This window comes from Emys orbicularis, chromosome 1 (assembly GCF_028017835.1).
Source record: "Emys orbicularis isolate rEmyOrb1 chromosome 1, rEmyOrb1.hap1, whole genome shotgun sequence".
Lineage (NCBI taxonomy): Eukaryota > Metazoa > Chordata > Testudines > Emydidae > Emys > Emys orbicularis.
In genome coordinates this window covers 364106507-364132788 of record NC_088683.1, presented here as the reverse complement: position 1 = coordinate 364132788, position 26282 = coordinate 364106507, and the positions used below count along the sequence as shown (strand labels likewise).

General features: G+C 57.3%; 1 protein-coding gene across 1 annotated transcript in view; it reads left to right on the top strand.

Annotated features, from left to right (window-relative positions):
* RHOG (ras homolog family member G) overlaps positions 1 to 25317 on the top strand; it is a 31224-nt gene extending 5907 nt beyond the window's left edge. The window contains exon 2 of the mRNA XM_065423455.1: positions 20982 to 25317. Coding sequence (XP_065279527.1) covers positions 21017 to 21592 — 576 coding nt within the window. The 5' untranslated portion in view covers positions 20982 to 21016 and the 3' untranslated portion in view covers positions 21593 to 25317. The remainder of the gene's footprint in view (positions 1 to 20981) is intronic.
* Positions 25318 to 26282: the final 965 nt, after the last annotated feature.

Sequence of the window (26282 nt, the reverse complement as noted above, 5' to 3'; positions counted from 1 at the left end):
TGGAAGGTGGAGGCAGCATCTCTTGAGCAGCCATTCTCCTTTCTGACCAGCAGCACTTCAGCAGAGCTGGAGCACTGGAGCCACTTGGAAGCTGGGCAAGCTAGCAGTACCTTGGGGTTCCCTTGTCACAGGCTGGAGAGGCCCAGTGGTAGGATCATGAAGATCTTATCTGTGTCCATGGCCACAAGGAGCTCACTTTTTAGTGCCCCTAGATCTCTCCAGAGGCATCCGGGATGCTGACTGATGTCACCTGTTGGTGGAGTGTGGTGGTTCCTACTTTCTCCACGGTCGTGCCCATGACTGAGCGGTTGGAGGGGGGATGGTCGGGTCCACAGGGTTGAGTTCTGGCTCCTTGAAGATGGGGAGTGCTGTTGTATTTTTTAAGGGGTTTTGTAGACATGCTGCTCTGAAGGAGGCACTATTTCCATTAGAAGTGGGTGTAGCTGTTCTTTACTGGCTGGCCATACTGGACTAGATGAAGCACTGGACTGATCCCGTATGGCAAGTCCTATGTTCCTTCTAGGGTGGAAGAGAACCTAGAAGTCCTGGCTCCCCGTCCTCTGCTCCGGCCACTAGCCCACACCCCCTCCCAGAACCTATAGTAGAACCCAGGTGTCCTAGCTGTCAGACACCTTCTCTACCCCTCCCATGGAGATACAGGCGGCTTCCAGTGACTACAGGTACTTTTCATAGAATCGTAGAATATCAGGGTTGGAAGGGACCTCAGGAGGTCATCTAGTCCAACCCCCTGCTCAAAGCAGGACCAATCCCCAGACAGATTTTTACCCCAGTTCCCTAAATGGCCCCCTCAAGGATTGAACTCACAACCCTGGGTTTAGCAGGCCAATGCTCAAACCACTGAGCTATCCCTGCCCCTTTTGCTACCTGACCGAGCATGAGCGTGCGTGTGTAGCAGAGTGAAGATCTCTGTATGGCCATTCATTTTCCTCTTCAGAAAAGGATTGGAATGGGGGAGGCTGTGCAGAGACCAGTTTATTTCCTGTTCCACTGGGCCCGTAAATACAGTGTGTTCAACACCTAACACAACGGGGCCCCGACCATGGTGGGGACAGCTAGGTGCCCACAGCAGGACAAATATTTCATGTTACTGCAGCCCAAGGGGAGAGACCCAGGCTACCCCTTCGTGGGCTGACAGGTGTCCAAAGGCAGCTCTTACATGGACGCAGTCCTTTGCAAAAGGCTGGAAGCTTTTCAAGCCAGCCCCCCCTCCCCTCCCCTCCCCTCCCCACAAGCCAGGCCACTGGGAGCTGGGCTCTTGCTAGGGCTGATAAGCTAAGCAGTCTTGTACCTGGGAGCTACAGGGATGTGTTTTCATCCAGGTTCCCAGGGGTGGGGAGGATGCTGGCGGAGTCCTGGGGGAACGTGAGTCATGGCCCCTAGCCCCAGTGCTGTGCACATCACCATCCGAGGGGAGGGACCCTGGGGCGGAGAATCCCAGGCCTCAGCCCAGGGACTCGGGGGCAGGGGGCTGCTCTGTAGGGGTTAGTGGAAGGACTCAGGCCGGGGGGGGCAGGAAACACAGTGGGCAGGCCCCATTAAGGAGGGGGCCAGGCTCCGTTGGTGTGGCCCAGCATTCAGCAGCTGGCCCATTTTCCCTCCTCTGGGTGGAAAACCCCCGCCCGGGCGGAGTTCTCGGCAGGGGCTGGGGGTGGATTTTGCGTCTGAAAAACAGAGAGAGGGTTTTGCTTCCCTTTTCTGCTGAGTGCGAGATGAGTTGTTTTCCCTTCCTGGGGGGCGGGGGGGGTCGTTATGAATCACCCGCCAGCCGGCCGGGGTGTCCTGGCCCCAGCTTCCTCTTGCTGAAGCAGCCTCAGATGAGGATCATTGGTGGGCAGAGGGAGGTGCCGTGGGGTGTTTCCCTCCCCCAACCCCCCCCAATCCTGCTGCCCCAGCAAGGCCGCGTGGGCAGCCTGACGACTCCTCTGGGCTTGTAGCCCGTCGCTAGGGCAGTGGGCGAGGGCCGGGGACGGACCCATCAGGGCTGGGGTGACACGGGTGGGGGCAACAGAGGAGGCAAGGCAGTGCGAGGGGGCCTGGGTGGTGATGGTGGGGTAGGGGGACCCTGAGGGGGGGGCAGCATGTCTATTGGGCATCTGTGGCCGGACTCTGGGGAGTGCAGTGTGTGTGGTGTGGTGCCGGCGGCGGGGTGGGGGCTGTGCATGTGTGTGTGAGAAGGGAGGACTGTGTGTGTGGTGGGGGGTGGGGGCTGTATGTGTGAGGGGGTGTAGAAGGAGGGGGCTGGGTGTGGGTGTGGGGACTGTGTACAGGAGGGCGGTGTGGGGTGGGGGCTGTGTATGGTGAAGGCTGTGGGGGGGGGGCTGTGTACAGGAGGAGGGCAGTGTGTGGGGTGTGGGTGTGAGTGTGGGCTGGGTGTGGTGTGGAGCAGTGGGGGGTGGGTGTACAGGAGGGCGGTGTGAGGGTGAGGGCTGTGTGTGGTGAAGGCTGTGGGGTGTGTGTGGGCTGTGTACAGGAGGAGGGCAGGGTGTGGGGTGTGGGTGTGGGGCACTGGGGGGGTGTACAGGAGGGCAGTGTGTGGGGGTTGTGGGTTTGGATAGTGTGTTTGGGGTGTGGGCAGTGTGTGTATGGGGGTGTATACTGCCCTCCTTCTGTACACAGCCCCCACCCCACACAGCCCTCCTATACACCCCCACCCAGCCCTAACGATGGGCTACGTGAGAGCCCAGAGAAGTCCGCGGACTGGCCATGCCACCCTGCTTGGGCAGCAGGATTGCATGGGGGATGTGTGGCAGTGTGTGGGGTGTGTGGGGCAGTGTGTGTGGGGGTGTACAGGAGGGCAATGTGGGGGTGTTTGGGACAGTGTGTGGGGGTGTACAGGAGGGCAGGGTGTGTGGGGTGGGGGCATACAGAAAGGCAGTATGGGGATGTGGGACTGTGTGGGGGTGGACAGTAGGGCTGTGCGTGTTGGTCAGTATGTGCGGTGGGGGGGTGGGGCAGTGTGTGTGGGGCACACGCAGAAGCAGGGCAGCGCTGGTATCTCAGTCTCCAGCGGGCGCATGGGGAGGGGCGGGCTGGGTTCCTGGGGCGAGGTTTGTTTACTTCCTGTCGCTAGTTCAGGCCTGCAGATGTCGTGTGCGTCAGGGCCTGGGGCACTCGCACTCCCCCCGCACCACATGTGGCCGGGACTGGAGCCCTCCGTCCTTTCGACGGGCTGTGGCAGGAAGGATCCTTCCAAAGGCTGCGCGGAAGATCCCCCCGAATCCCTCCCCAGCAGGCTCCAGCCCCCCATCCCCTCGCCCTGGGGCCAGCCGCCGAGCAGCCTCGCTCCCAGGCAGGCTGGGCTGGCGCAGGGTGGAGGAGGGGGGTTGTGATGCTCCTGTGGGACGGGGCCTAGTTGCTCTCCAGGACGAGCCAGGCCTGCCCTGGGTAACAGGATCAGCCAGGCAAAGCTCCCCCACACTGCCCTGCAGTCTCCTGGGGGGAGAGTAATGCCCCACGTCCACCCTTCTCTGGCCACTCTGGGGTTCATGTCTTCTGAGGCAGAGGCTTCCAAACATGGCCACTGATTTTAGCCCCTCAGTTTCTGGGCACCGATGAAGCCAACGGGAGCAGTGGGTGCTCGGCACCGCCAGGAGCCAGGCTCAAGTTGGGCACCCAAACAATGATAACGTTGGACTGGAAGGGATCTCTGGGGCATTGTCCCCAGCCCCCGGCTATCCCAGGCAGCCCCGGCATATCGTCTCCTTCACAAACTTGTCACGCTCCACCCTAAAGCCCCTTAGGTTGCTTGTCCCTCTCTGCTCTACTGGGAGGCAGTTGCAGGGTTAGAAACCTTCTCCTTCCCAGCCTCCACTTTTCCTGGCCACTCTCTCCCCGTTTGTTCTTGTGCCAACATTGTCCTTTAGCTTCAATAGCTCGTCTCCTTCCCTGGGGTTCACCCTGGGGTGTATTTACAGAGCAATCCGATCCCCGCTCAGCCTGCCTTTCGCCAGGCTAAACCAGCCAAGCTCTCTGTCTCCTCCTAAGCCAGGCCCTCCGTTGTCCTGCCCGTCCGAGCAGCCCTTCTCTGCACCTGTTCCAGCCCGAATTCTTCTTTCTTCAACACGGGTGACCAGCGCTGAGTGCAGCATTCCTGATACGGTCTTACCAGTGCCTTGGACAGACTGAGACCCACCCACCCAGCTCACAGAGACACCAATCTTCTGTTTTGGGGGGCTGCTTCTGCACAGGCCAAGGGGATTGGACTCCCTGGGCCAGTCGGTTTCTCAGCTCTCTCACCCTCCCAGCCCTGATGCATCGTGAGCGCATTACGAGTGTGGCGTGTGGATGTGAGGCATCACCAGAAGTATGGTAACTTCCCATGAGCCATGTAGAGCGAAGGGACTTAGCTGGCCCCAGCACGGTAGCAGAGGAGAATCTCGCAATCTGTGATATATTTATCCTCAATCCACCCCTGAGGCGGGGCAGGGCCGTTAGCCCTGTGGTACAGAAGGGGAACTGAGGCACAGCAAGGCTAAGGGACTCACCCAAGGGCACATGCAGAGTCAATGGCAGGTCTCCCATGTCCCAGGCTGGTGTCCTTAGCACTGGACCATTCTCTGCGCTGCTATACAGCGTGCTCTCGATTTCAAAGTGGCCTTGAGTTTCTCCCCTTCCCAGCATGCTGGCGATGCTCCCGTGGGGATGCATGCGTACCCTGGCTGCAGAGGGGTGATCCAATGGCTGATTAGCCAGTCACTACTGGCCTTGGCTCTGGGGTGCAAGGTGGGGTTATGCTACCTAGAAGAGAGGGAAGTGGGTGGAAGGGAGAATATAGCGGCCCTCAGGTTGAAAAGATGAGTGAATTCTTGAGGGTCCCAACTCGAGTGGGCTCCAGTCACCTCCTGGCCCTGAGATGGAGCCCACCCTCAGCGAGCTGGGACTGCGCTGCATCAGGGCAGAAGTAAAGCATCAGCCGGCGGGGTCAGGAAGAAGCTTCCCCACCAGGCATGTTATTGCAAGAGGGTCCACTGAGTCTGGGTCTGGTCCCAGCCCCTGCCAGTGACAGGACACCAGCCCGATGGGACGATGAGTCTGATCTGGCTTGGCAGCTGTTCAATTGCTCCTAGCGAGGGAGGCTCCGTGCCGACAGGCCCCATGGCAATCACTCAGGACACCTTGTGGGCTCAGTCCAGAGCAGGGAATGGAGGTGTGGAGGGGGCCCCGAGGGAATGGGCTGAGGCTGAACTGAACAGAGGAAAATTGAGGCTGAACTGAGATCTGCCTGGTACTGAGATCTGTTCAGCTGCGGAATAGCGTCCAGGGGATGGGATGGAAGCCTTGACGCTAGAGGCATTCGGAGCTGGGTTTGCCCGAAGCCCAGAGAACATAGCTGGGTGATGAGCTTTCACTGGCTTAGTAGGACTTTTCCAAGCCCGCCGTCTATGATCTGATGGATTATACCTACAGAAACCAGCGGGGTTCTGGGGAAGTTCGAGTCTAGTTCCTAGAACGTCCAAGTGCCCTTGTTTCTTTGCCAGGATTGAGGGTTAACGTGCTGAAAGGCAGAGGCCGGGCCTTGGGAAATGAAATCTGCCCAGCTGCTCTTTCCAGTGTCAGGCAGGGAGAACAGACCCCTCCTTGTGACGGATCCTCATTCAGGGCCGGTGCAGCTTACTGCTCTCCTCTTCCTGCGGTAGAGTCAGGGGAGGCAGAGAGAGGGGGCCTGGCTGGGGGCCATCCCAGAACGGTTGTGTTTTTACATTCATAACGATGCAACAAGCCCAGAGGTGCCGGGGCCCGGAACCGCCAGGCCCAGAGGTGCCGGGGCCCGGAACCGCCAGGCCCAGAGGCGGCTCTGGGAGAACGTCTAGGGACGGGCAGGGCTGTTGTCATAGCCAGCCTGCACAGCCTTCAAGAAGCCACATGAGATTTAGAGCTGCCGGCTTGGTCTCTGGCTCCCTGCGTTAGCTTTGGTCTGTCAATAGCAGCCAACAAAGGCATCTGCCTTTGGACAGGGAATCGATACTTGAGCAGATCAGAAACCAAGATTTGAATGCAAATAGGAAGAGCCGCCCTAGGAAATACGGGCCACAGAAGCAGAATTGTTTCTGCCTAGAAAGCGTTTGCATGACGGCGGAGTGGTTTTTTTCTCTGCTGGAGTTAGGAAATGGACGACAATAGCCAGCTCTCGGGCAGGAAGGAGCCTTCCAGGGAACAGCCGCCAGCCTGGCGGGTAGTCAGGAACCTTGGGCTATAGCCTCAGCCCTGCCAGTGACTAGCTGTGTAATCTTGGGCAACCCACTTTGCCCCGATGCCTCAGTTTCCCCCTCTGCCGGATGGAGATAGTGAGCCTGAGACTTTAATCGAGGTCTGTGGAGCCCTTTGGGATCATAAAGTGTTAGGCCCTGCTCTTGCAATCAAGTCGCCTGGACAGGATCAGGGCCTAGCACTTTGCAGGGCAGGGGCCCAGACACCACGGTGATGGACGTGGGGTAAGCACCTGGATCTCTATGTGGGGGTTAGACTATATTGTGTGTATGTTGACACCACCCTGAGGCCAACTCTGCAAAGCTGTCCCAGCCTTTCCCAACCCCCCTAGAAAATGCGGCCGCCTCTCCGCGCAGGGTGTGATAATGCCCGCGAACAGATGCTGCTGTCCTCTCCCGTTCCCAGTGAATGGCTCGCCCCAGCAGAGCAGAGTTGTGCAGAGCTGCGCCGGGAGAGGGGCTGGCGAATTCAGAGTGGGGTAGTCTCATAAGAGCCCCCCCTCCCGTGTCCTGGCAGCCCAGAGCGGCTGCCCTCCCCCCCCCCAACAGAAGAAAGCTCTGCTGGGTGATCTGCCGGAGCACCATGCTCTGGCTGCCCGTATGGACAGCCTCATGTTTTCCCACGCGGGTGTCCCCCAGAGCTGGTTTATCCCCCCTCCAGTGGTTCATTCCCAGCGCCGTTCCCATCAGAGTGACTCAGCGAAGGCGAGGGGAAGACAGTTCAGCTGGCCTGCCCCTGTGCCAGGGCCAGACAGCCCCCGGGTTAGAAAACCTCTCTGGTGCGTTCTCTAACCTGCCCGCTAACGGGATCACGCTGCCTCCAGGTGGGGGCAGAATCGGGACTCCTGGCTTCAGTCCCGGCACAAGCCCTCTCTCATATGGCTGGATCCTGCGCCTGGTGAAGTCAGTGGGAGTCTGTGTAGCCCATTGGGCTTTGGAGCAGGTCCTTAATCTCTTCCGGGCCTCCACTCCCTCTCTGTAAAACGGTGACAGCAACATGGACCTTCCTCCCATCACATGGGGCGTGGGGGCTCCACCGGTGAATGTCTCTGCCCGCGTACCCAGCAATAGTACTCAGTACCACTCAGATACCATGGTGATGGGCACCGCTCCCGGAAAAACAGTGTTCCTCAAGCCCCTTCTGTCCAAGGAGCGCAGAGCAAATGAGCTAGCTCTGTGAGCTAGGCGCCATCACCATTATCTAGGTGGGGAAACTGAGGCAAGGCGGGGTGACTGTGGTTTGCACATTTCCAGAGTTTCAAAGCTTGGCAGGCCCCTCTCCCGCCCAGATCAGCTTATCCACTCCCATTTCCCTGCCCTTCCTCCCCAGCACCACCTCCTCCCACTTCCCTCAGCAGCCTCTTGGCAGGGCTCCTGCATCCGCCCTGCTGATCAGAGGGAGCGTCTCTGAGGCTGGCCCAGCGCCTCGTCCTGTGCAGCAGCAGCGGGGCTGCTTCCGTTGGTTGCAGTGCAGCAAGTGGCCTGCTGGGCTTTCTGGAAGCAGTAGGGGGCAGAGCAGAAATTATACCAAACTGCTGGTTACGGCACAAACTGCCTCGTGTTGCAGCTGGGAAGGGAAGATGCAGGGCGCCTGGGATCTTACTGGCAGCTTCTAATATTGGGGCCCAGTGCCCCGCGGTAGAGTTTTCTGGTGCACACCAAGCGGCACTGGTGGAGTTAGAGGCGTGATTCTACAGCGGCTTAGCTCAGCTCTGTGCAGCTTTGTATGTGGACCAAGACAAAGGGGTGTTTTGCTCTGCTTATTGAATTCATTGCGGGGCACCGAGATGGCACACACCTGCCTTATCCCCCCTTCGCCCGCTCCAGCGGTAACCCCAGGCTCTGTATTACCTACTTCTGGCCCGCCAGCTCCTTCCGGAAAGGTTTTGTTGCAGCCATCGGGCCTTCTCGCCTCTGTCTGGCTCAGATTGAGAGGCAGCGTTGTCTAGTGGCCAGAGCAGGGCACCTGGGGCCTAGTCCTGCCACGGCCACCAACTCGTTCTGTGACTTTGGGCAGGTCAGATGAGCTATCTGTTCCGTGGCTATAATAACCCCCACCCCCATGTGAGTGCCCCCAGCTCCACCCACGGTGTGTGGGGCGGGAGAGGGGGCACCGTGCCCCCGAACGTCACCTGCAGAGGAAGCGAGCGTTTGGCTGGGAGCTGGGCTGTGACAGGGATTCACATGGCTGGTCTTTGATTCCATTTGTGGGAGGGCCAGCTGCTCCCTGCCTGCCAGCTGCTCCCCCCCACCGGCCCTGCATCTCCAGCAGTTCCCCTGGCTGGGAGGGGCTAGGCGGAGCAGAACCCAAGCCACCAGGTCACCTGGTTCCGGTGACCTCACAAGACCTCCGGGGAGAGGAGAGCGAGGACAAGAGGCGGCCCGGGACCCGGCGCTCTGTACGCAGCTGCATGAGCTGCCCTTGGCCCTCCCTGATCTCGCCCCAGGGACAGACTCCCGGGTACCATTGATTCAATGAGAGCAGCAGGGTGGGACTATGATCTAAGCACGGCAACACCTTCTCCTGGGTTCAGTTCCCAGCTCTGTCACAGGCTCACGGGGTGACCTTGGGCAAGTCACTTCCCCACCTCCGTGCCTCGGTTTCCCCACTTGTAAAACGGGGAATGATACTGTCATGCACTGGCTAGTGAGTGAATGCCACTGCCCTCTGCTGGCTGGAAACAGGGCTGCACAGCTGTGGCCTGGCCCCTCCACTGCTACCAGACTCTCCTTTAGCTCGGGTGAAAGAGACCTGTGGGTTTGGACCAGGAGGCTCTGAAACGCCTCTCTCTAATTTAGCTTTCCCACAGTAGGCCCTTGTGTCTCACGTCTGTCTGTCCTTTACCCTCTTCCCCCCCCTCGCTATTTCACCTGCAGGCTGGGAAGGAGGAGAGATGGGTAGTTTTATGTCTGTTTTCAAACATTTAGGAGACACTGGGATATTACAGAGCTGGGGGCTGTATAGATACCAAAGACCAACTCCCCTATCCCCATGAAGCAGCCGTACTGTGCCGCATAGGATGTCCCAGCTGGCCATGACTTTGTTCCGACGCTTAGTGGTTTGCCTGTTCAGAGCACTGTGCAAGCATTCCCTCATTACAGCCACGGAAGCCAATGTGGGTGCGTATCGTAATCCCCATTTGGGGAAACTGAGGCAGGGGGAAAGGCCAAACCTTTCACACCTGGTGCGGCAAGTTAGGTCGCTAGCAAGGGGCCTGATGCAAGGGTGCTGAACGCTCACTGGCCAGCTGCAGCTCTCTGTGGCTTTCATAGCATTCGGGGTGCTCAGGTTAGCTCAGGATTGGTAAGTGACCTCTGGCGTCCTTTGCTGGCTGTGCTCTGTGGGTCCTACCTCAAGACTTATTTTTCCTTAGCAAGGGAATGGTGCTTTTCTTCCTGGAAGCTCGCTAGGGCTGATCTGGTGGGGCAGACCTTGGAGTTCTCACAATGATCAGGTCAAATTAGGGATGTGAACTCCCTCTAATCCTGTCCCGCCCTCTCCGGGTGGGTTACGGGCTGGGGGCTCGTGCAGGGCTCGCCAGCTCCTCCCACACCCGTGTGCCATGGAGGCTTTGCTGGCTGCAGCTGTCCCACACCAAAAGGGGACGGCCTGGGGGGGGATTGTATCCCAAGACAGAGGAAGTCCAGTCAGGACACTGAGCTGTGGTGCACAAGGCTGCTACTCCGAGGGCCTCAGGAATGCAGCCAGGACAAGCTGGCGCCCTGCAGGGAGGAAGCACAGTCCAGGTGTGATGGACACTGATCAGGTTGCTACTGGGTTGACACTGCACTCTGGGAAACGAGACTTGCCAGCCAGATGCCTGTAGGGGCTGTGGGACAGCCCAAGCGAAGGGCCATTTGGAAAGTCCATTAATGGAGCTGGAACTTCGCAAGGCGGCATGCATAGGAGGATGATTTCCCACTATGCAAATAGCTAGTGTTATGCAAATCAGTGTCATGCAAATCATCTGGACATTGATGAAAGGCAGCAGATTGCACACTATGCAACACTCGACACCCGCGGTGCCTTCCCAGATCTGGGACTTTCTTTGCGGGGAGGGATAGCTCAGTGGTTTGAGCGTTGGCCTGCTAAATCCAGGGTTGTGAGTTCAATCCTTGAGGGGGCCACTTAGGGATCTGGAGCAAAAATCTGTCTTGGAGATTGGTCCTGCTTTGAGCAGGGGGTTGGACTAGATGACCTCCTGAGGTCCCTTCCGACCCTGATAGTCTATGATTCTATCAGCGAGCCCGGGTCAGCTCCTGATTAACCATCTGATCACGTCTGTTCAAAGAGGGCCTCATTTCACCCCCTCAGACTCAGTGGAAAAGTCCCAGTGACTTCACTGGGAGCTGATGGCAGTGCTGCGTTAGCGCCACGCAGCGCGGCAGATCTCCTGAGTGGGTCCCAGCAGAGCAAAGTGGGAAGAGGGACCGCCAATGCCCACTCCCCTGGGGTCTCTTCACCCTCCTACTCGTCCTTGGTCACTTTGTGAGGGTCCCCACAAAATAGATAGAAGGTTGTTACAAGAAGGAGGGAGAAGAATTGTTCTCCTTAACCTCTGAGGACAGGACAAGAAGCAATGGGCTTAAATTGCAGCAAGGGAGGTTTAGGTTGGACATTAGGAAAAACTTCCTGACTGTCAGGGTGGTTAAGCACTGGAATAAATTGCCTAGGGAGGTTGTGGAATCTCCATCACTGGGGATTTTTAAGAGCAGGTTAGACAAACACCTGTCAGGGGTGGTCTAGACAATACTTAGGGTATGTCTACACTGGAAACGTAAGTTGACCTGCCGTGAAATTGACAAGCCAGCCAACAGCCAGTGTGAGGGATGCAGTGTCTACACGGACACTGCGTCGCCCTAACGACACCAGCATACGTCCGACGCCTCTCGTGGAGGTGGAGTTATGATGTTGGCGTAGTAGGGCACTTCCATCGGCGGGAGGAAGGCTGTAGTGTAGACACTGACATAATCAGGCTGACGTCAGTTGCCTGACCTCGACCTAACTGCATAGTGTAGACCAGCCTTTAGTCCTGCCATGAGTGCAGGGGCCTGGCCCTCTCGAGGTCCCTTCTACCTTCTGGCTCCCCCAGGGCCTTCACTGCAGTTTCCACCTGGATCAGTGTCTGTTAACATGAAACCCTTCCCTGTGCTCCTCGCAGCTCCTGGATTTGGCCTCCACCTCCCTATGAGGCGTCATTATTCCCATTCCACAGAAGGGGACCTGGGAGAGTACAAGCCATTTGCCTAGGGGCACCGGGCCTGTGTGGCCCAGGCAGGAACTGAACCCAGTTCTCCTGATCCCAGCCTAGGGGCTCCAGCACAAGGCCACCCTTCCTCCCGTTCTGTCCGGCCTTGGAGCCGGCTGGCTGGGAGTCTCTGGTGCCCGGCTGCCGTGGTCCGTCCAGGCCTGGCCCGGCTGTGCAGCCTGGCTGGGCTGCTGCCATGACGGGGCTGCGGCCTGCCTGCCGTTGCACATGAAGCGCGTTCGGCGGGAGTGTATTTTTAAATCCGCTCTGTGCGTCAAGGGAAATTGGCCTTCCCCTCCCCCGCCCCACCTGCTTCACTCAGCCCCACAAGCCTGCCGCGCCGCCTCCCCACAACCGGCCCAGCCACTCTGCTTCCTGCCGCCGATCACACAGGCGGCGCGCTCTCCCTGCAGTGCCCCACCGTGCCGGCCGGCCGGCTCCCCTCCCCGTGAGATATCTGCTCCCCCAGCCCTAGCTGGGTGAACAATCCCACGTCGGGATGGTGGCAAAGGGCCTTGAGAAATCCTCTCCCAGACTGGGAGATGGGGCTGGGCTGGGCCCGCTCTGCGTTTCCTGCTTTCACTGTACGCTGGAGTTTTCACTTGCAGAGCTTGCGCGGATGTGTCAGTTTCACCCCCAGCCCCGCGCCCTGTACTGTGTTCACCTCCAGGCGCCCTGTCTCGCAGGGTGTCGCAGGAACAGGGCGATTTGGAGACAGGCGACTAGAAGCATTAGACTTCTAGGGAGAGTGCTTGTGTTTGGGAGGTTGTGGAATCTCCATCTGGAGATATTTAAGAGTAGGTTAGATAAATGTCTATCAGGGATGGTCTAGACAGTATTTGGTCCTGCCATGCGGGCAGGGGACTGGACTCGATGACCTCTCGAGGTCCCTTCCAGTCCTTGAATCTATGAATCTATGGGCGTGGCCGCCCCGTATCGCCCCCTTCTGCTCCAGCGTGGCACCGCTGGAACTCCCTGCCTCAGTGTCCCTCCCCCGAGGTGGGTTTCCTCGGCGAGCTGCACACAGGTCTGTGCTGGAGATGCGGCTTAGCCCTCCAGCCAAGTCATAAATGGACGTAGCCCCTTCTGGGGTGACCCAGGTCCAAACAAACAAAAGGTTCTTCCGCCCTTCCGGGGCTTCTCTTCGGGCATCCCTCTGGGCCCCTTTCAGGGCTACCTTTGAGTCTGTCCCCTGCCCCGGTATAGCGCACTGGTCCTCAGGCTGGTCCCCTGGAGGACTTGGCCTCCTGGCTTGTGGCCTTCCATGGGAGCCAGCCAGCCTCCCCACTCCCTTTGGTTCCATACCCCCAGCGGATCTATCTCAGCCCTTTCATGATGCCCAGGTGACCCCTTTCTCCCCTGCCCCAGGCTGAGAAGCAGCTGATTATGACACAGATGGGACTGGCCCATCTCCCTTAAGGGGCCAGTCACTCAGACATGCTGCCATGTGAAGAGACTGAAAAGTGTAGGGCTGTTTATTTTAGTGAGAAGACAGAATTAGAGCTGGTCAAAAAAAATTCACAGCAAGTGTCACAAAATTATTCCCCCGCATAGTTGTTCACTAAAGGGTCTCAGTCTGACAATGAAAAACAAAACCTTCTCAGCACAAAATGTAGGTTTTTGGAAACCAAAACCTCAATTTTTCTACTGAGATCCCAAATGTTCTTGGTTTTGGTGAAGAAAGAAAGGGCACTCCACACCCACCCACCCCACAGAGAAAATTTCAACCCAAAGGAAATTCTTCCAAAGTTCCATTGATCAAAAAGCCATTTTTAATCAAAAAGTGTTCCAATGAAGAAATTTGGAACAACAGTAGACATAATGAAGGAATACAAAATTATGAATTGATAGAAAAGGGAGATAAGGTGAATAGATGTTCCCAGTCTCTTAACAGGATGAGAAGGGGACAGTCAATGAAATGGAAAAGGGACAAAATGAACGTTGATAAAAGGACAACACACAATGTACAAATACAACAAGGAGTCCGGTGGCACCTTAAAGACTAATGGATTTATTTGGGCATAAGCTTTCGTGGGTAAAAACCTCACTTCTTCAGCGGTCCAAATAAATCTGTTAGTCTTTAAGGTGCCACCGGACTCCTTGTTGTTTTTGTGGATACAGACTAACCCAGCTACCCCCTGATACTTGACATAATGTACAAATAGCCAGTGGAACTCATTGCCACAAGATATCACTAAGGCCAAGAGGTTAGCAGGGTTCAAAGGAAGACGGACTCAACTGGGGATTAAAAGGAAGCTTCCTCTGGGGGCATGTTATCCCACCTCTGCCTGCTGCAGCATTTCTTTCACCCTCCCCTGACGCAGCTGGGGGATGCATGATGCTGGATTAGATGGACTCTTGGTCTGCCCCAGCATGGCAGCTGCTGTGGTCCCAGGCTCCAGTTCGTAGGATCCAGACTTTGAGGTTTCAGGGTTCAACCCAGGTCCGAGCTAGAAATGGGCAGCCCTCAAAAGGCTTCCCAAAGCCAGGCTCTTCCCCAAAGCGTGGCGACCTAGAAATGTTGCAAGAACGGGCTTTCACAGGGGACTTCCTGACGTCGAGGTGCCCTGAGAGCATCCGTTCCCGATCAGAGCCAGGGAGAGCAGAGGCGTGCAGCAATTGAGAGAAACAAAGTGAGCTTGTCAGCATTTGGGGGCAGGGACTCTCTTGTCCGGTTCCATGTTTGTCCAGCACCTCGCGGAACAGGGTCCTGACCCACGGCTGGGACTCCCAGTGCTGTCGCAATACACACAGTAAATGTGGTGAGAATCAAGAGAGCTGTTTAAAGGCCTGATCTGACAGTGAGCCCAGATCCCCTACGCACCACAGCAGTGGGACAAGGGGGAACAGAGAAAAAGCAGCAACTTAAAGGCCAGGATGTTCACCAGACCGACCAGCACAGTCACTTCCATAGAGCTCAGGGCGCTAAAGTCTTCTCCAGCCCAGCCAATAGACTTTGTCCAAGCGCCCCTGCTCACAGACACTCTGGGTTTTCGCTCCATGAGACAGCATCACCCCTGAGCGGTATCGGAGCCTGCCTTATAAAGGCCCCTGACTCCGCCCCTTTCCCAGCATGCTTTGTTCAGAGGAGCTTGAGATCCATGATCCATGGTGGTGCTAGCTAGTGCTACCCCAACATCCTGGCTCTGTCCTCCAGGTCAGAACAAACCTTCCAGCATCACGTCCTCTTTCCCGGAAACCAGACAGCCCCAGCCTGGTAACAGCAGGGAAGAAAGGAGCAGGGAACTGTACTTGTCTCTCAAGGTCCCTCACAAACAGATGGGGAATCCAAGTGTGGTTTGCTAAAAGGCAGAGCCTTTTCTCCCTTGATGCTCCTTTCTGAACCCCAGGGATGGTTGGTTCTGTCACAGATCTAGCTTGGTGGACGGAAGCCTATGGCCAGGAGGGGAGGGAAGAAGGGAGTCTGGTTCCTGGGTGTTTAGATCCTGGCTTTTCCCCCCACACTTGGAAGCTAAATTTGTCTCTGCTATCCCTCAATGTCTTCCACAGCGGCTCTGTTTCCCTACCATCCCAGCCGTCTCTTCCAGCAGTGGGTGCAGGGAGACTGGGTGTCAGGCCGAGGCAGGTCAGGGTCCAAGCACTCTGAACCGCAGGGCTGTGAGGAGCTGGGATTTCAGTTTGGCCCATTACAGAGAGCGGCGCCATTGGCAAAACTGGGGGCTGGCTCCAGGGTTGATTGGGGTCTGGGGTTTTAATCTGACCCACAGGGAGTGTTGGTGGAGTCCAGCTGGGCTGTGGGTCAGATTAAAGCCCCAGACTCCCACTCTGACATGCCTCTGTTCTTGTCCCTGTAGTCCTCCCTGAGAGAACACGGGGCCTTTGTTCAAATAAGAGGTTAAGAGCCTACTACTGCTACCAGAGACCTCTTTGGCTCAATCGGAGAACCCTGCCCGTAGTCCTGCGGGCCTGGATTTGCGCCTCGCCGATGGCCCCAGTGCAGGGTCGTTCTGTCCCCAGGCCTGGGTCTGCGTGTTGCCGGCTGCCTGCCCCCGAGAGGCTGCTCCCCTCTTGTCTGTCCCATCGGCCTGGGGGCAGTTGGAAGTTCACTGTGGCAGCTACGCCCTGGCTCTTACCATGCTCCTGGGTCACGTTTCCCAATCGACTCGTCCCTTTGCAGTCCCGCTGGTGATTAAACCTAATCCGCATCCTGCTCAGGGCGACGCTGGAATCATTAATTCAGGGCAGCGAAGCCCGTTCCTGGGGGAGCGAGGGTTTTGCTTTATACACGTACTTTATTCAACGAGGATAAATAATGTTGGTTACATAAATAATACCAGGTGGGGTATTGGGGTAGTGGAAGGGGTAATGGGAAGTATTGGGGGGGGGGGCGCTACTCCTTGCTACCCCTTGGCGTGATCTTGCTGTGCCCTTCTCCCCAGAGATCCCAAAGCCATTAATGGGTTAAACCTCACAACCCCCTGTGAGGCAGGTACAGGATCACCCCCGTTTTACAGATGTGAAAACTGAGGCACACAGCAGGGAAGGGACTTGTCCATATTTACACACAAGTCTGTTCTGTGGTGCTTATCTGGGCCTGTTGCACTGCTGGGAGGCTGGGCCGGACTGTTACCCCCATCGTGCTGACGGGGAACGAGTCGATGAAGCGGCTTGCCCACATCACACAGGGAGTCGGCGACAGAGCCAGGAATCGACCCCAGCTCTTCTGATTGCCAGGCGCTAACCACTGGGTCCCCATCCTCTGCTGTCTCAGGCTCCCAACCCAGCAAATTCTCCCTCCTGGCTCCCTGGGTCTTAACCCACCCAGCAGCCGGCCTGAGCCCTCTCAGAGCCAAGGCGCCCTCCACAGCCCCGGGCAGCAATTCAGCCTCACTTTGCTGATGGGGAAACTGAGGCCCAGGGAAGTGGGGACTTGTCTGGGGTCACACAGGAGATCCTGGCACCCAGGCAGCTGTGCAAGCCACTCCTCTCTCCTAGGAATCCTGACTGTGGGGCGGCATCCCAGGCGACGTCCCTGCTGCGCTCAGTCTGGGTGCAGGCCCCAGGTGGGCATCCCTGGCTCAGTGGCTCCCTCATGGCAGCGCGTGGCGGGCGATCAACCAGGCCGCCAAACGCCAGGAAGCGGGGAAGCTGCGGTGGAAGTGGTGGAATACACGGAGCGGGCAGATGCTGGGGGGCGAGGCAGCAGGACAGATGAACCAGCTGAGGGTTTCTGGCCTGGCCAGGCTGTTGGGGGCAGAGAACTGGAGGGCCAGGCCAGGAGGCCGGGGAGCAGGCCACAGCGGGGGGGGCAGCGCTGAGGGGAAAAGAGGCAACCCGGCTTAGGCACAAATTGGGCTATACACAAGTATATAGGGTAGCCTGCAGGTGCCTTGCAGGGAGCGGGTGCCCCTGGGTACCCAATGCTGTCAATAGCCGCGATGTGCTGGGTGCAGGGCCGGGGTGGGGTGGAGTGGGGACACCGAGTATGCCCAGCTTTCCCCTTTGGAAGGGGGACGCTGAGTGAGTGGCAGATCGTTGGGAACGTGGGGCCTAGAAAAGGGAGCGGGGAGGGGAGTTGTCCCTGCAATGTCCTAAGATGTGCTGCAGGGAGCGGGAGGGAGGTGCCCCAGGGAAGGGACTGGTTCCTGGATCCCATCCCTGCTGGCCACAGAGGGCAGTGCAGGGATTACAGTTCGCAGGGTAGACGCTGGGGACAGCACGCGTCCCATGCCTCCCGGCTGCGCCCCACCACGCAGCACGCTGGACCCTACGCAGCTGTCCGGGGGCCGTTTCGGGGAGGGAGGTCACTTGGGAACGCCAGTCCCACTGCAAGCCAACCGGCTCATGCGCCAAAGCCCCCTGGTTGCTCCTGCCCCCAGGTCTGCGCCGTGGCGTTCCTAAGGGAAGGCGTGAAGCGGTGCAGGCGAGTGGGGTTGGGAGGCGCTGGCTGGGTGCGCCCCGGCTGTTTGTGGGCTGGAGCTTGCTGCGGAGGTGAGGAGTGCATGGGGGTTGTGATGTAGCATGCGACCGGGGTGAATACGCCGTGGCTTTGCTGGAAAAGCATTCCAGCCGACTTGACTGAGATATACCTATCTCCTAGAGCTAGAAGGGACCCTGAAAAGGTCATCGAGTCCAGCTCCCTGCTTTCACTAGCAGGACCAAGTACTGATTTTGCTCCAGATCCCTAAGTGGCCCCCTCAAGGATTGAACTCACAACCCTGGGTTTAGCAGGGGAATGCTCAAACCACCAAGCTATCCCTCCCCCTTCCTGCCTGAGAAGGAGCCCGGTTTTCCCCAGGTGTTTCGATGTGTGTTACAGCGCAGGGAGTTACTGACCTCACTAGCTATCCCCCCCTCCATGCAGATCCAGCCCACCTCTAGCTCTCTGCACAGCAATTCACTCCCATGGCCCCCCAGCTGTCTCCCCTACACCGCCAGATTGCCTGTCCCCCCCCTGCCCTGCCCCCAGGCCTCAGTCTTGAAATGGGTATTTTTCAAAGCAGTTGCAGATAAATGTCTATAAGCAAAATAGGGCGGGGGGGGGAGGCGTGATGGGAGCACGGCTGTAGGGGGGTGATGGGAGGAAGTGGCACGTGAGCGGAGGGGGCGCAGTTCACACAGGAACTCCTGTCTAACAAGCCGCCTACAAAGTTACAAGCAATCACCATGGGAGCCTTTACTCCTGTCACCAAGGTGCAGTCACCTCTGGGGTGGAACACAGCCGCAGTGCACAGGAAAACCAGGTCGCAGTTCAGGACGGGGTGGAGCAGAATAATATACCCAAGGGCAGCAGAACGGGGTATTTGGAGAGGCAGAATGCAGGGTTCACAACCCTGTCCTTGCATAAAGGGCCCTCTGCAATCAGGACGCTTGGCCTTACATCTCTGAAAGGGGGCACCGGCTTAGTACTGACTGGAGGGAAGAGCGCCCCCTGCCAGTTCTCCGACACACCGCCCCCCGCGTTTTCCTTGGACATCTTCCATCGGAGCCTTGGACCCTTGGTAACTTGAACGATCCCACGAGATCGTAGCCTGGAAAATGGGCCGCGAGGCTGAGCAACAGGCCAGAGCAAGCACTTGCTGCCGAACCTTTCCCACCTTCTAACAGCGAGGAGATTGGAGCCTGTGCTGGGCCAGCCGCCTATCAGCCTCCTCCAGATCTGCTCGTGACGCTTCCTGGCCGGGCCCCCGTGCTCTGCCACCGCCTGATGAATGGGCATCTGTCTTCTCACTATCATTCCCAGTGGCATGTGATGGCAGTAGGCGATTATCTCCCTTCCGCCCCTGGCCAGAATCTTATCGGCACTAGCTACAGCTTCTGAGCGTGCCTAGTGATAATACCGCGTGTCTAGGGGGCAGGGCTGGGCGTTGTGGGCTCTGTTCCTGGAGCTCCCGCTCCCGCCTCCTGTAACGTTGACCATGCCAAACAGGGCTAATGAGACTTTTGTAAAGTGCTTTGAGATCTATGGAGGGGAAAGTGTTTAATTTTTTTTTTTTTTTAATATCAGGGTTAGATGGGACCTCAGGAGGTATCTAGTCCAACCTGCTCAAAGCAGGACTAATCCTCAGACAGATTTTTACCCCAGTTCCCTAAATGGCCCCCTCAAGGGTTGAACTCACAACCGTGGGTTTAGCAGGCCAATGCTCAAACCACTGAACTATCCCTCCCCCCCAAGTGGTTATGCCAGTGCTAGCTTTCCAGCCACACAGGCTAGCTCAGGGAGAGGGAGAGGGAGAGGGATAGCTCAGTGGTTTGAGCATTGGCCTGCTAAACCCAGGGTTGTGAGTTCAATCCTTGAGGGGGCCACTTGGGGTTCTGGGGCAAAATCAGTACTTGGTCCTGCTAGTGAAGGCAGGGGGCTGGACTCAATGACTTTGCAGGGTCCCTTCCAGTTGTAGGAGATAGGTATATATTATTATTTTCTTCAGGGCTGGGAAAGGGACTCCCAGCATCCCAGCTAAATGCAAGGTGGAATGGCGTTGATTAGCATAAGTAGTTAGCACATATTGGAAGGGCCCATTCAAGGTAGAGTGGCCCGTTATCACCTCTGCAGTCACAGCACAAAAAGAGGGGGTGAGCGGGTTACAGATCCTTGTAATAAGCCACATATCCAGTGTCTCTGCTCAGGCCATGAGTTTCCGTGTCTAGCAGAGTTTAAGCTCCCAGGCTCTTCTTCTGAAAGTGCTGTGCAGGTTTCCTTTGAGGATGAGGACGGATATTTGCCCATCGCTGTAATGCAGCCACTTCTAGGGTGGAACGTGGCAGCTGCTTAGCAGTGCACTGCCCCACACAACAGCTCTTCCAGGCAGGAAGGGAAGCAGATCCTATATTTAAGTGAAACTGCACAGAGAATGTAAGGGAGGCCGAATGCAATCACAGGCATTGGGATTTGGCCAAATAAGCAGCACTAACACAGTTATTACTGGTCATGAACGTACAGGACATCCGGCATTGTCTTTTGTTATCTTCTGCTCTTTCCAGCTGTTTGATGTAATACCCCACCTATTGTCACCTGTCTGAGACTTAGATTACAAGCTCTCTGGGGAAAGAGACCATCTGTCTATGCAGCGCCTCGCACGATGGGGCCATGGCTCCTGACTGGGCACACCTAGGCACTCCCGCAACACAAATCAGTGACGTCAGTTGTGTGTCTCCTCTAAGCCCCAGCCCCTGTCTGTGTGCCCCTCCCCGTGGTATCAGAGTGCTGGTTCAGTCCTGACTCAGTCACCAGCAGGGCTTTCCCTGGAGGCCTCCTGTCCTAGCAAACACATGGCCTCTGGAGACGCCAGCTGCTGGTGCAGATAGGGCCTAAGCTGGCCCTGGTGTGAATGGAGTGAGGCTCAGGACGCTTGGGGCTGCCAATGGATGGAAGCGATGTGTGCTGGAGAGAAGTGGGGCTGGGGCGCCGGAACCGGGGGGGCGGGGGATGGACATACCAGCCGTAAGGGCAAGACATGGGGAGAAAGGATGGAGAGGAGTGAGTGGGGGGCGGGGCCTTGAGGGAAGAGACGGTGCGAAGGTGGGGCTCAGGGACAAGGGGTGGTGCAGGGGTGGGGGCTTGGGGAGAAGGGGCGGCGTGGGGGCAGGGGCTCGGGGAGAAGGGGCAGTATGAGGGTGTGGGCTCAGGGAGAAGGGGTGGCGCTGGGGCTCAGGGGGAAGAGGCTTCGTGGGAGGGCAGGGGCGGCGCGGAGGGGGCAGGGTCACGTTTCGGATGCCGGTGGCTGGGCCCCCACACACACACTTTTAGGGAGCTTCTGTCACCCCCGACTTGGTCATGCCTCAGTGCGGGGGGGCAGACGAGATGACGTTCCAGCCCTACATTGCTGGGATTGTAGGTCTAAGTGGAGGACCCTGGGTGGGAGCAGGAGGCTGGTGAAATGGCAGCTACACTTACTTGTCTTCCACCCATCCCAGATTCTTGAGGCCGGAAGGGGCCCTTGTGATCACCTACCCGGAGCCCCCGGGCGTAGCGCAGGCCAGAGCTCGTCCCCAGCACGTCCTGCACCGAGCACGCTCTCATTGACTCTGTCTCCTCCCCCTCCAGGTTGCTGAAGTGGAGCCCAGGGAACGTGAGCCGGGATGCAGAGCATAAAGTGCGTGGTGGTGGGTGATGGGGCGGTGGGGAAGACCTGCCTCTTGATCTGCTACACCACCAACGCCTTCCCCAAGGAGTACATCCCCACCGTCTTCGACAACTACAGCGCCCAGAACACAGTGGACGGCAGGACTATTAACTTAAATCTGTGGGACACGGCAGGCCAGGAGGAGTACGACCGGCTCCGGACGCTTTCCTACCCCCAGACTAACGTCTTCATCATCTGCTTCTCCATAGCCAGCCCGTCCTCCTACGAGAATGTGAAACACAAGTGGTACCCGGAGGTCTGCCACCACTGCCCCAACGTGCCCATCCTCCTCGTGGGCACCAAGAAGGATCTGAGAAACAACCCCGACACCATAAAGAAGCTAAAGGAGCAGAACCAGATGCCCGTCACCACCCAGCAGGGGGTCAACCTCTCCAAGCAGATCCACGCCGTCAAGTACATGGAGTGCTCCGCCCTCAACCAGGAAGGCATCAAGGAGGTCTTCACGGAGGCCGTGCGAGCCGTCCTCAACCCTGCCCCAGTGAAACCTAAAAAGCCCTGCATCCTTTTGTGAAGAGGACTCCAGAAACCAAAGTGTGCAGCTGGGCTTGGTGGCCGCTTGGGGTGGGGGAGGGTGCCTTAGAACCCGGAGACGATCCTGCCCTTGTCCCTCTGCTCCCAGTGAAGCTAGTATGTACAGCCCTTCTCTCTCCAGATGCTTCCCAGCTGTCTGTCCCAGGACACGGCAAGGGACATCCTGCCTCCATTGTACCCAGCATGCCCCAACCCCACTCCCCAAGCCTTGCATCCTTCCAGTGAAGGTGCGATTGGACAGCTGGATGCCACGAAACCAAGGCTGTTCTCGATAATAATAAACCACGTTTGCACTAATACGTAGATTGTCTTGGATCACATTTTTTGGGGGGGAGGGGTAACCCTGATATGTCATTAGATGGTTTCCCCTCCCCTTTGATGTGACCCCAAGGAGTCCCTGGTCCCATCATGTTCTCGGGACCTGGGTACGTAGGTCACTTGGGGATGAATGGCTTCCACTTCTTGGTCAGCCATTCAGATGGCCACTAAAATGAAATCGCTGCACTGCAAACCCCTGTCCTGAGAAGCGAGTGCTCGGACGGCATCTGCAACCACTTGCGCCACCTCCTTGGCCTTTGGTCCTCCAAACCCATCAGTTACAGGGATGGAAGGAAACCAGGACCCTTGCTCAGTGCTAAAACACGCCCGCCCTCCAGGAGCTTTGGTTGTTTGATGGGCCACTGAGCCGTCCTGCACAGCCGACAGAACTGGAGTAATTGCTGAATTACAGGCTGAAGCTCCTCAGCTGCCAAAGAAGCAAGTGCCTTGGGGTCCCTTTGTCACATTGAAGATCTGCTAGTGTTTCCACGGGATTGACTTTTGATTTGCCGGGCGAAGGAAATTATAGAAACTTTTTCTGATTGTCTTCTCCTGGCTTCCTCAACATTCCTTCTTCTCTGAGTCCCACACAGCCCTTCGCTGATAGAGACCACCTGGCCACACGGCAGGTTTGGAAAGGCTACCCCTGCATGAAGATGCTTTTGACAAATCCCACCTGTTTACAAAGAGAAGGCATTTGTGCTTACATGGGGGCGGGGCCTGTACTTCTGGGTTTTTTTCTATGGAGTTTTTGTGTTCTTCTGAGATGGCCCCATTTGCAGAGACACATTTACAGAGCTGGAGGCTACAACCGCGCTGGCTACACACATCCTCTTCCACGGCTAGAATAAGGCGGCCTGCACCTCCCCACGCGGGTCACCTCTTTACAAAGAGCACCATGCTTGGCTGAGCACAGGTGCATTTTGCTGCTTGCATTGAGATCATGGACCGGTTCCTCCTCCCACACCCTGCCACCTCTTTTAACAAGACCACGTGTCTTCTTCCTGGGGACCAGACCTGCCCAAACTGCTTCAGAAACTACCTACTCTACTGGTCTCCTGCTTAATGAGCTACAGCCTAGTCACCTAGTGTTTATTTGAAATGGGCAGTGCTGTGAAGACCACGTGCCCAGCAGGGTGATCTTGAAGACTTCAGTGAAGGCCTTCAGGGAAGTGTCTCTCCTCCTTCTTGTCCTGTTTCCCTCAGCTGCCCTTTGACTCCTGCTGCATCATAGCACAGCTTGTCCCAACTGAAACCTCTGCACAGTATAGCCTGAATCATGGTGCTTGGTCCTGCCCTGCGTGCAGGGGGCTGGACTAGAAGACCTTGCGAGGTCCCTTCCAGTCCTACCATTCTATGTTTCTATGATCATCTCGCTGCTCCACGTTCTGATTCAAGCTCAGCACTCAGACCTGGCCCGTTGATCCAGCAGAGGCAAAGAATTGTCACCAAATGTCGCTAAGAGGGAAAGAGCCTCAGGGGGGTAGGAAGGGGGTAGAAAGGTTTCACCCCACTGATATTAAATGGCATGGTAGCAAAAGGCAGAGTGGAGGTGATTTTCTTTTTCGGAGATTGCAACAGAACGCTGGGAAGAGGGAGCAGCTCATGGGACAGCCTGGAACTCCATGGGTCTCTCTAGGCACCAGGGTCTGTCTCCCCTCATCCCTCCCACCACATCTTTCTTGCCTTTGCAACGCTCACAGCTGACTGCCTGACCAGGGCGGGTGGAGGGGGCAGCGCAGCTCGTTGGCCCCGGTGATGGCTGAATAAAGATGCAAGAAAGTACTGCCCAGCAGCATGTCCCGTGAGATCCTGACCGGGAGGGCCTGGCCCCTTTAGTTAGTGAGGTCAGATAAGGAAGCTGAGACCAGTGGGAATGTCCTGCGATGGCAGGGAAGCACTATCAAAATGTAAGCGGTCTGCTCCCTCTTTCACCCGGGGTCAAGCAGCCGCTGTGAGCCGAGGGCTCCTGTCCTGCTAGGCTGCAGACCTCTCCGTTGAATGCAGAGGAGAGGTTCTGGTGGAAGGGTGTTCATTGCACGTACCACAGCGGAGAATTCGAGTGGTGCTGGCGGTGGGTTTCCACTAAATTTCTGCCCCCTTCCGTAGTGCGAAGCGGCGAATAATTAGCCCCATCCAGCTAACGCAGCACTGATGAGCATCCGGCAGGCTTAGCCAGCCTTGCCATCGATAGCGGCTGGAGGCCTGGGCGGTGTTATCTGTGCTGAGCCCGATTCAGCCATGGATGTCGATGAGGTTCCAGCAGGGGTGGAGCTGGCACGATGGGCCGTTCTCCTTTCACTGCAGATTCCAGAGGCTGGGGCCCCTGGTTCAAATCCCTGGGCAGGTCTTCCCAGAAACCAGCGTTTGCTCTGAAACCATCTCAGTAAACGTCTTCCACCACGAAGGGTGAGGTGCTGCCAAGGAAACCTCCATCTCTCTCTCCAGGCAGATTGCTGGTGGGACCCAAAGACTTTGTGTGTGACCGCGATGAGTCAGCGCACAGGGCGATAACTTCAGAAGAGAAAGTAGCTCGTAACAGGTCAGCGCTGGGCTTAGAATGCCAGCCTTCTGCTCCACCCCTGGAGAACGCGCCCCCTAGGGTGACCAGATGTCCTGATTTTATAGGGACAGTCCCGATATTCGGGGCTTTGTCTTATATAGGTGCCTATTACCCCCACCCCCGTCCCGATTTTTCACACTTGCTGTCTGGTCACCCTAGCGCCCCCTGAGCTAAAGGAGAATCCAGGTTAGCAGGCTGAGCATCGGCGCTCGTGCGCTCCGGAGGCTGCAGCCTCTAGGGGGTGACATGGCCAAAGATGCTTGAGCAGGTCCCAGGCCGCCCAGCAGAGGGGCGATGGCAGGGCAGATACAATCCGCGCACTGCACAGCATATAGAGTAGCCGACAGGTCCCAGGAAATTAGCCCAAACAAGGTGGACATCGCCTCTGTGGGAGCTGCCTTTGCTGGCTAACATACCAGTGTGAAAGGCAAGTGCGAGCTTTGAGCTGGGGGAGCCGAGGAAAGGAGCTGACTCTCGAAAGCAATCTACCATATGGTGTATACAACCCAGCCGGCAGCAATGTCTGAGGGGGGGCTGGGAGCAAAGCCCCGTTCCAGTCCCAGCGCCCTCGCTGGTTTTCCCGCCGGCTCCCGCAATCCAGTGCCACCTCTTTATTTCTGCTGACGTGTCTTTAAGGGCAATTCTGTCTCTGTTTTTAATACTTTTGTGAAACCGGAGCCTGGGTTGTAAATGAATCCCGCGTTGTACGGAGAAGAGAGTTGGGTCCTGTGGGATCTGCTTATTAAAAAGGAACTAGAAACAATAGGGACTTACTGCCAGGAGGTCCTCGCGGAGTTGCTTTAATAAATAGAATATGTCAAGGCTCCCTGTGTCTCCTGGGCTCTGCTTTCTAACCCTCCGGGCGGGGAGTGTCTCAGCAGCTGGGGAAGGGATGGCCCTGGCCTGGTCCTAGCAGCTACTTGGATGAGACACAAGTGGACTGTCCAGTTTCTTGTGAGCTCTGTCCACGGCTCTTATGTCGCACCCATCCCCAGGGTATCGGAGCCCCCATTTAGATGATCATGATGGTCCCTTCTGACCTTAAAATCTATGAATCTCCCCAGGAGAGGCCTCTCCCCGTGTGTGGCTCCAGCCATGAGATGGGCTGGGATACTCTTGCCTATGGTCCCTAGATCTGAGCAGTTGGGGCCAGGGCGATCTCAGGGGAGACCTCCCTGCCCTGGGATGTGCTGCCCCCGCTGCTCTGACAGCCACGTCCGGTGAGTGTGCAAGGCCCAGTGACCCTCTCCGGCCCCTGCCCGTGGGGGTTCGCTGTTAGACCGGCCCTCAAGCCTATATTGGGCACAGTCTTTATGCTGACAGAGTTGCTGTGTTTCGGGGTCTGAGTGCTGTGTACAGGCCCACGGGGGTCTTGCAGCAAAACCTGTTCGCAAGGCCCTATCTCCAACACTTACAATGGGCCTGGGTCCCCGATCCTGTGGGGCGCTGAGCTCCCGTCGACGAAAGTGCAAAGGCAATTGTGCACGGAGGATGCTGGAGGCAGACAGACCCTGGCGTGCTTTTTATCCCAGGCTCTGCTGCCTGTGGTCCCCGCACGGGCTCTCCCCGAGGCACAGCTGACTTCATCACAGGGCGGTGCCAGGCTGGCCCAACGGAGCCGCCGGCGAGTGGGATTACAATCAAGGCTGGGCAAGATTGGCACGGCCGCTACTGCCTGGCGGAGTGACCTTGGCCAAGTCCCTTAGCCCCTGTGAGTAACTCCTCCGCCAGCACAGGGCGCGGGAGGGTTAATTCCTCTCTGAAAGCACAGTGAGGGGCGCCACAGTTA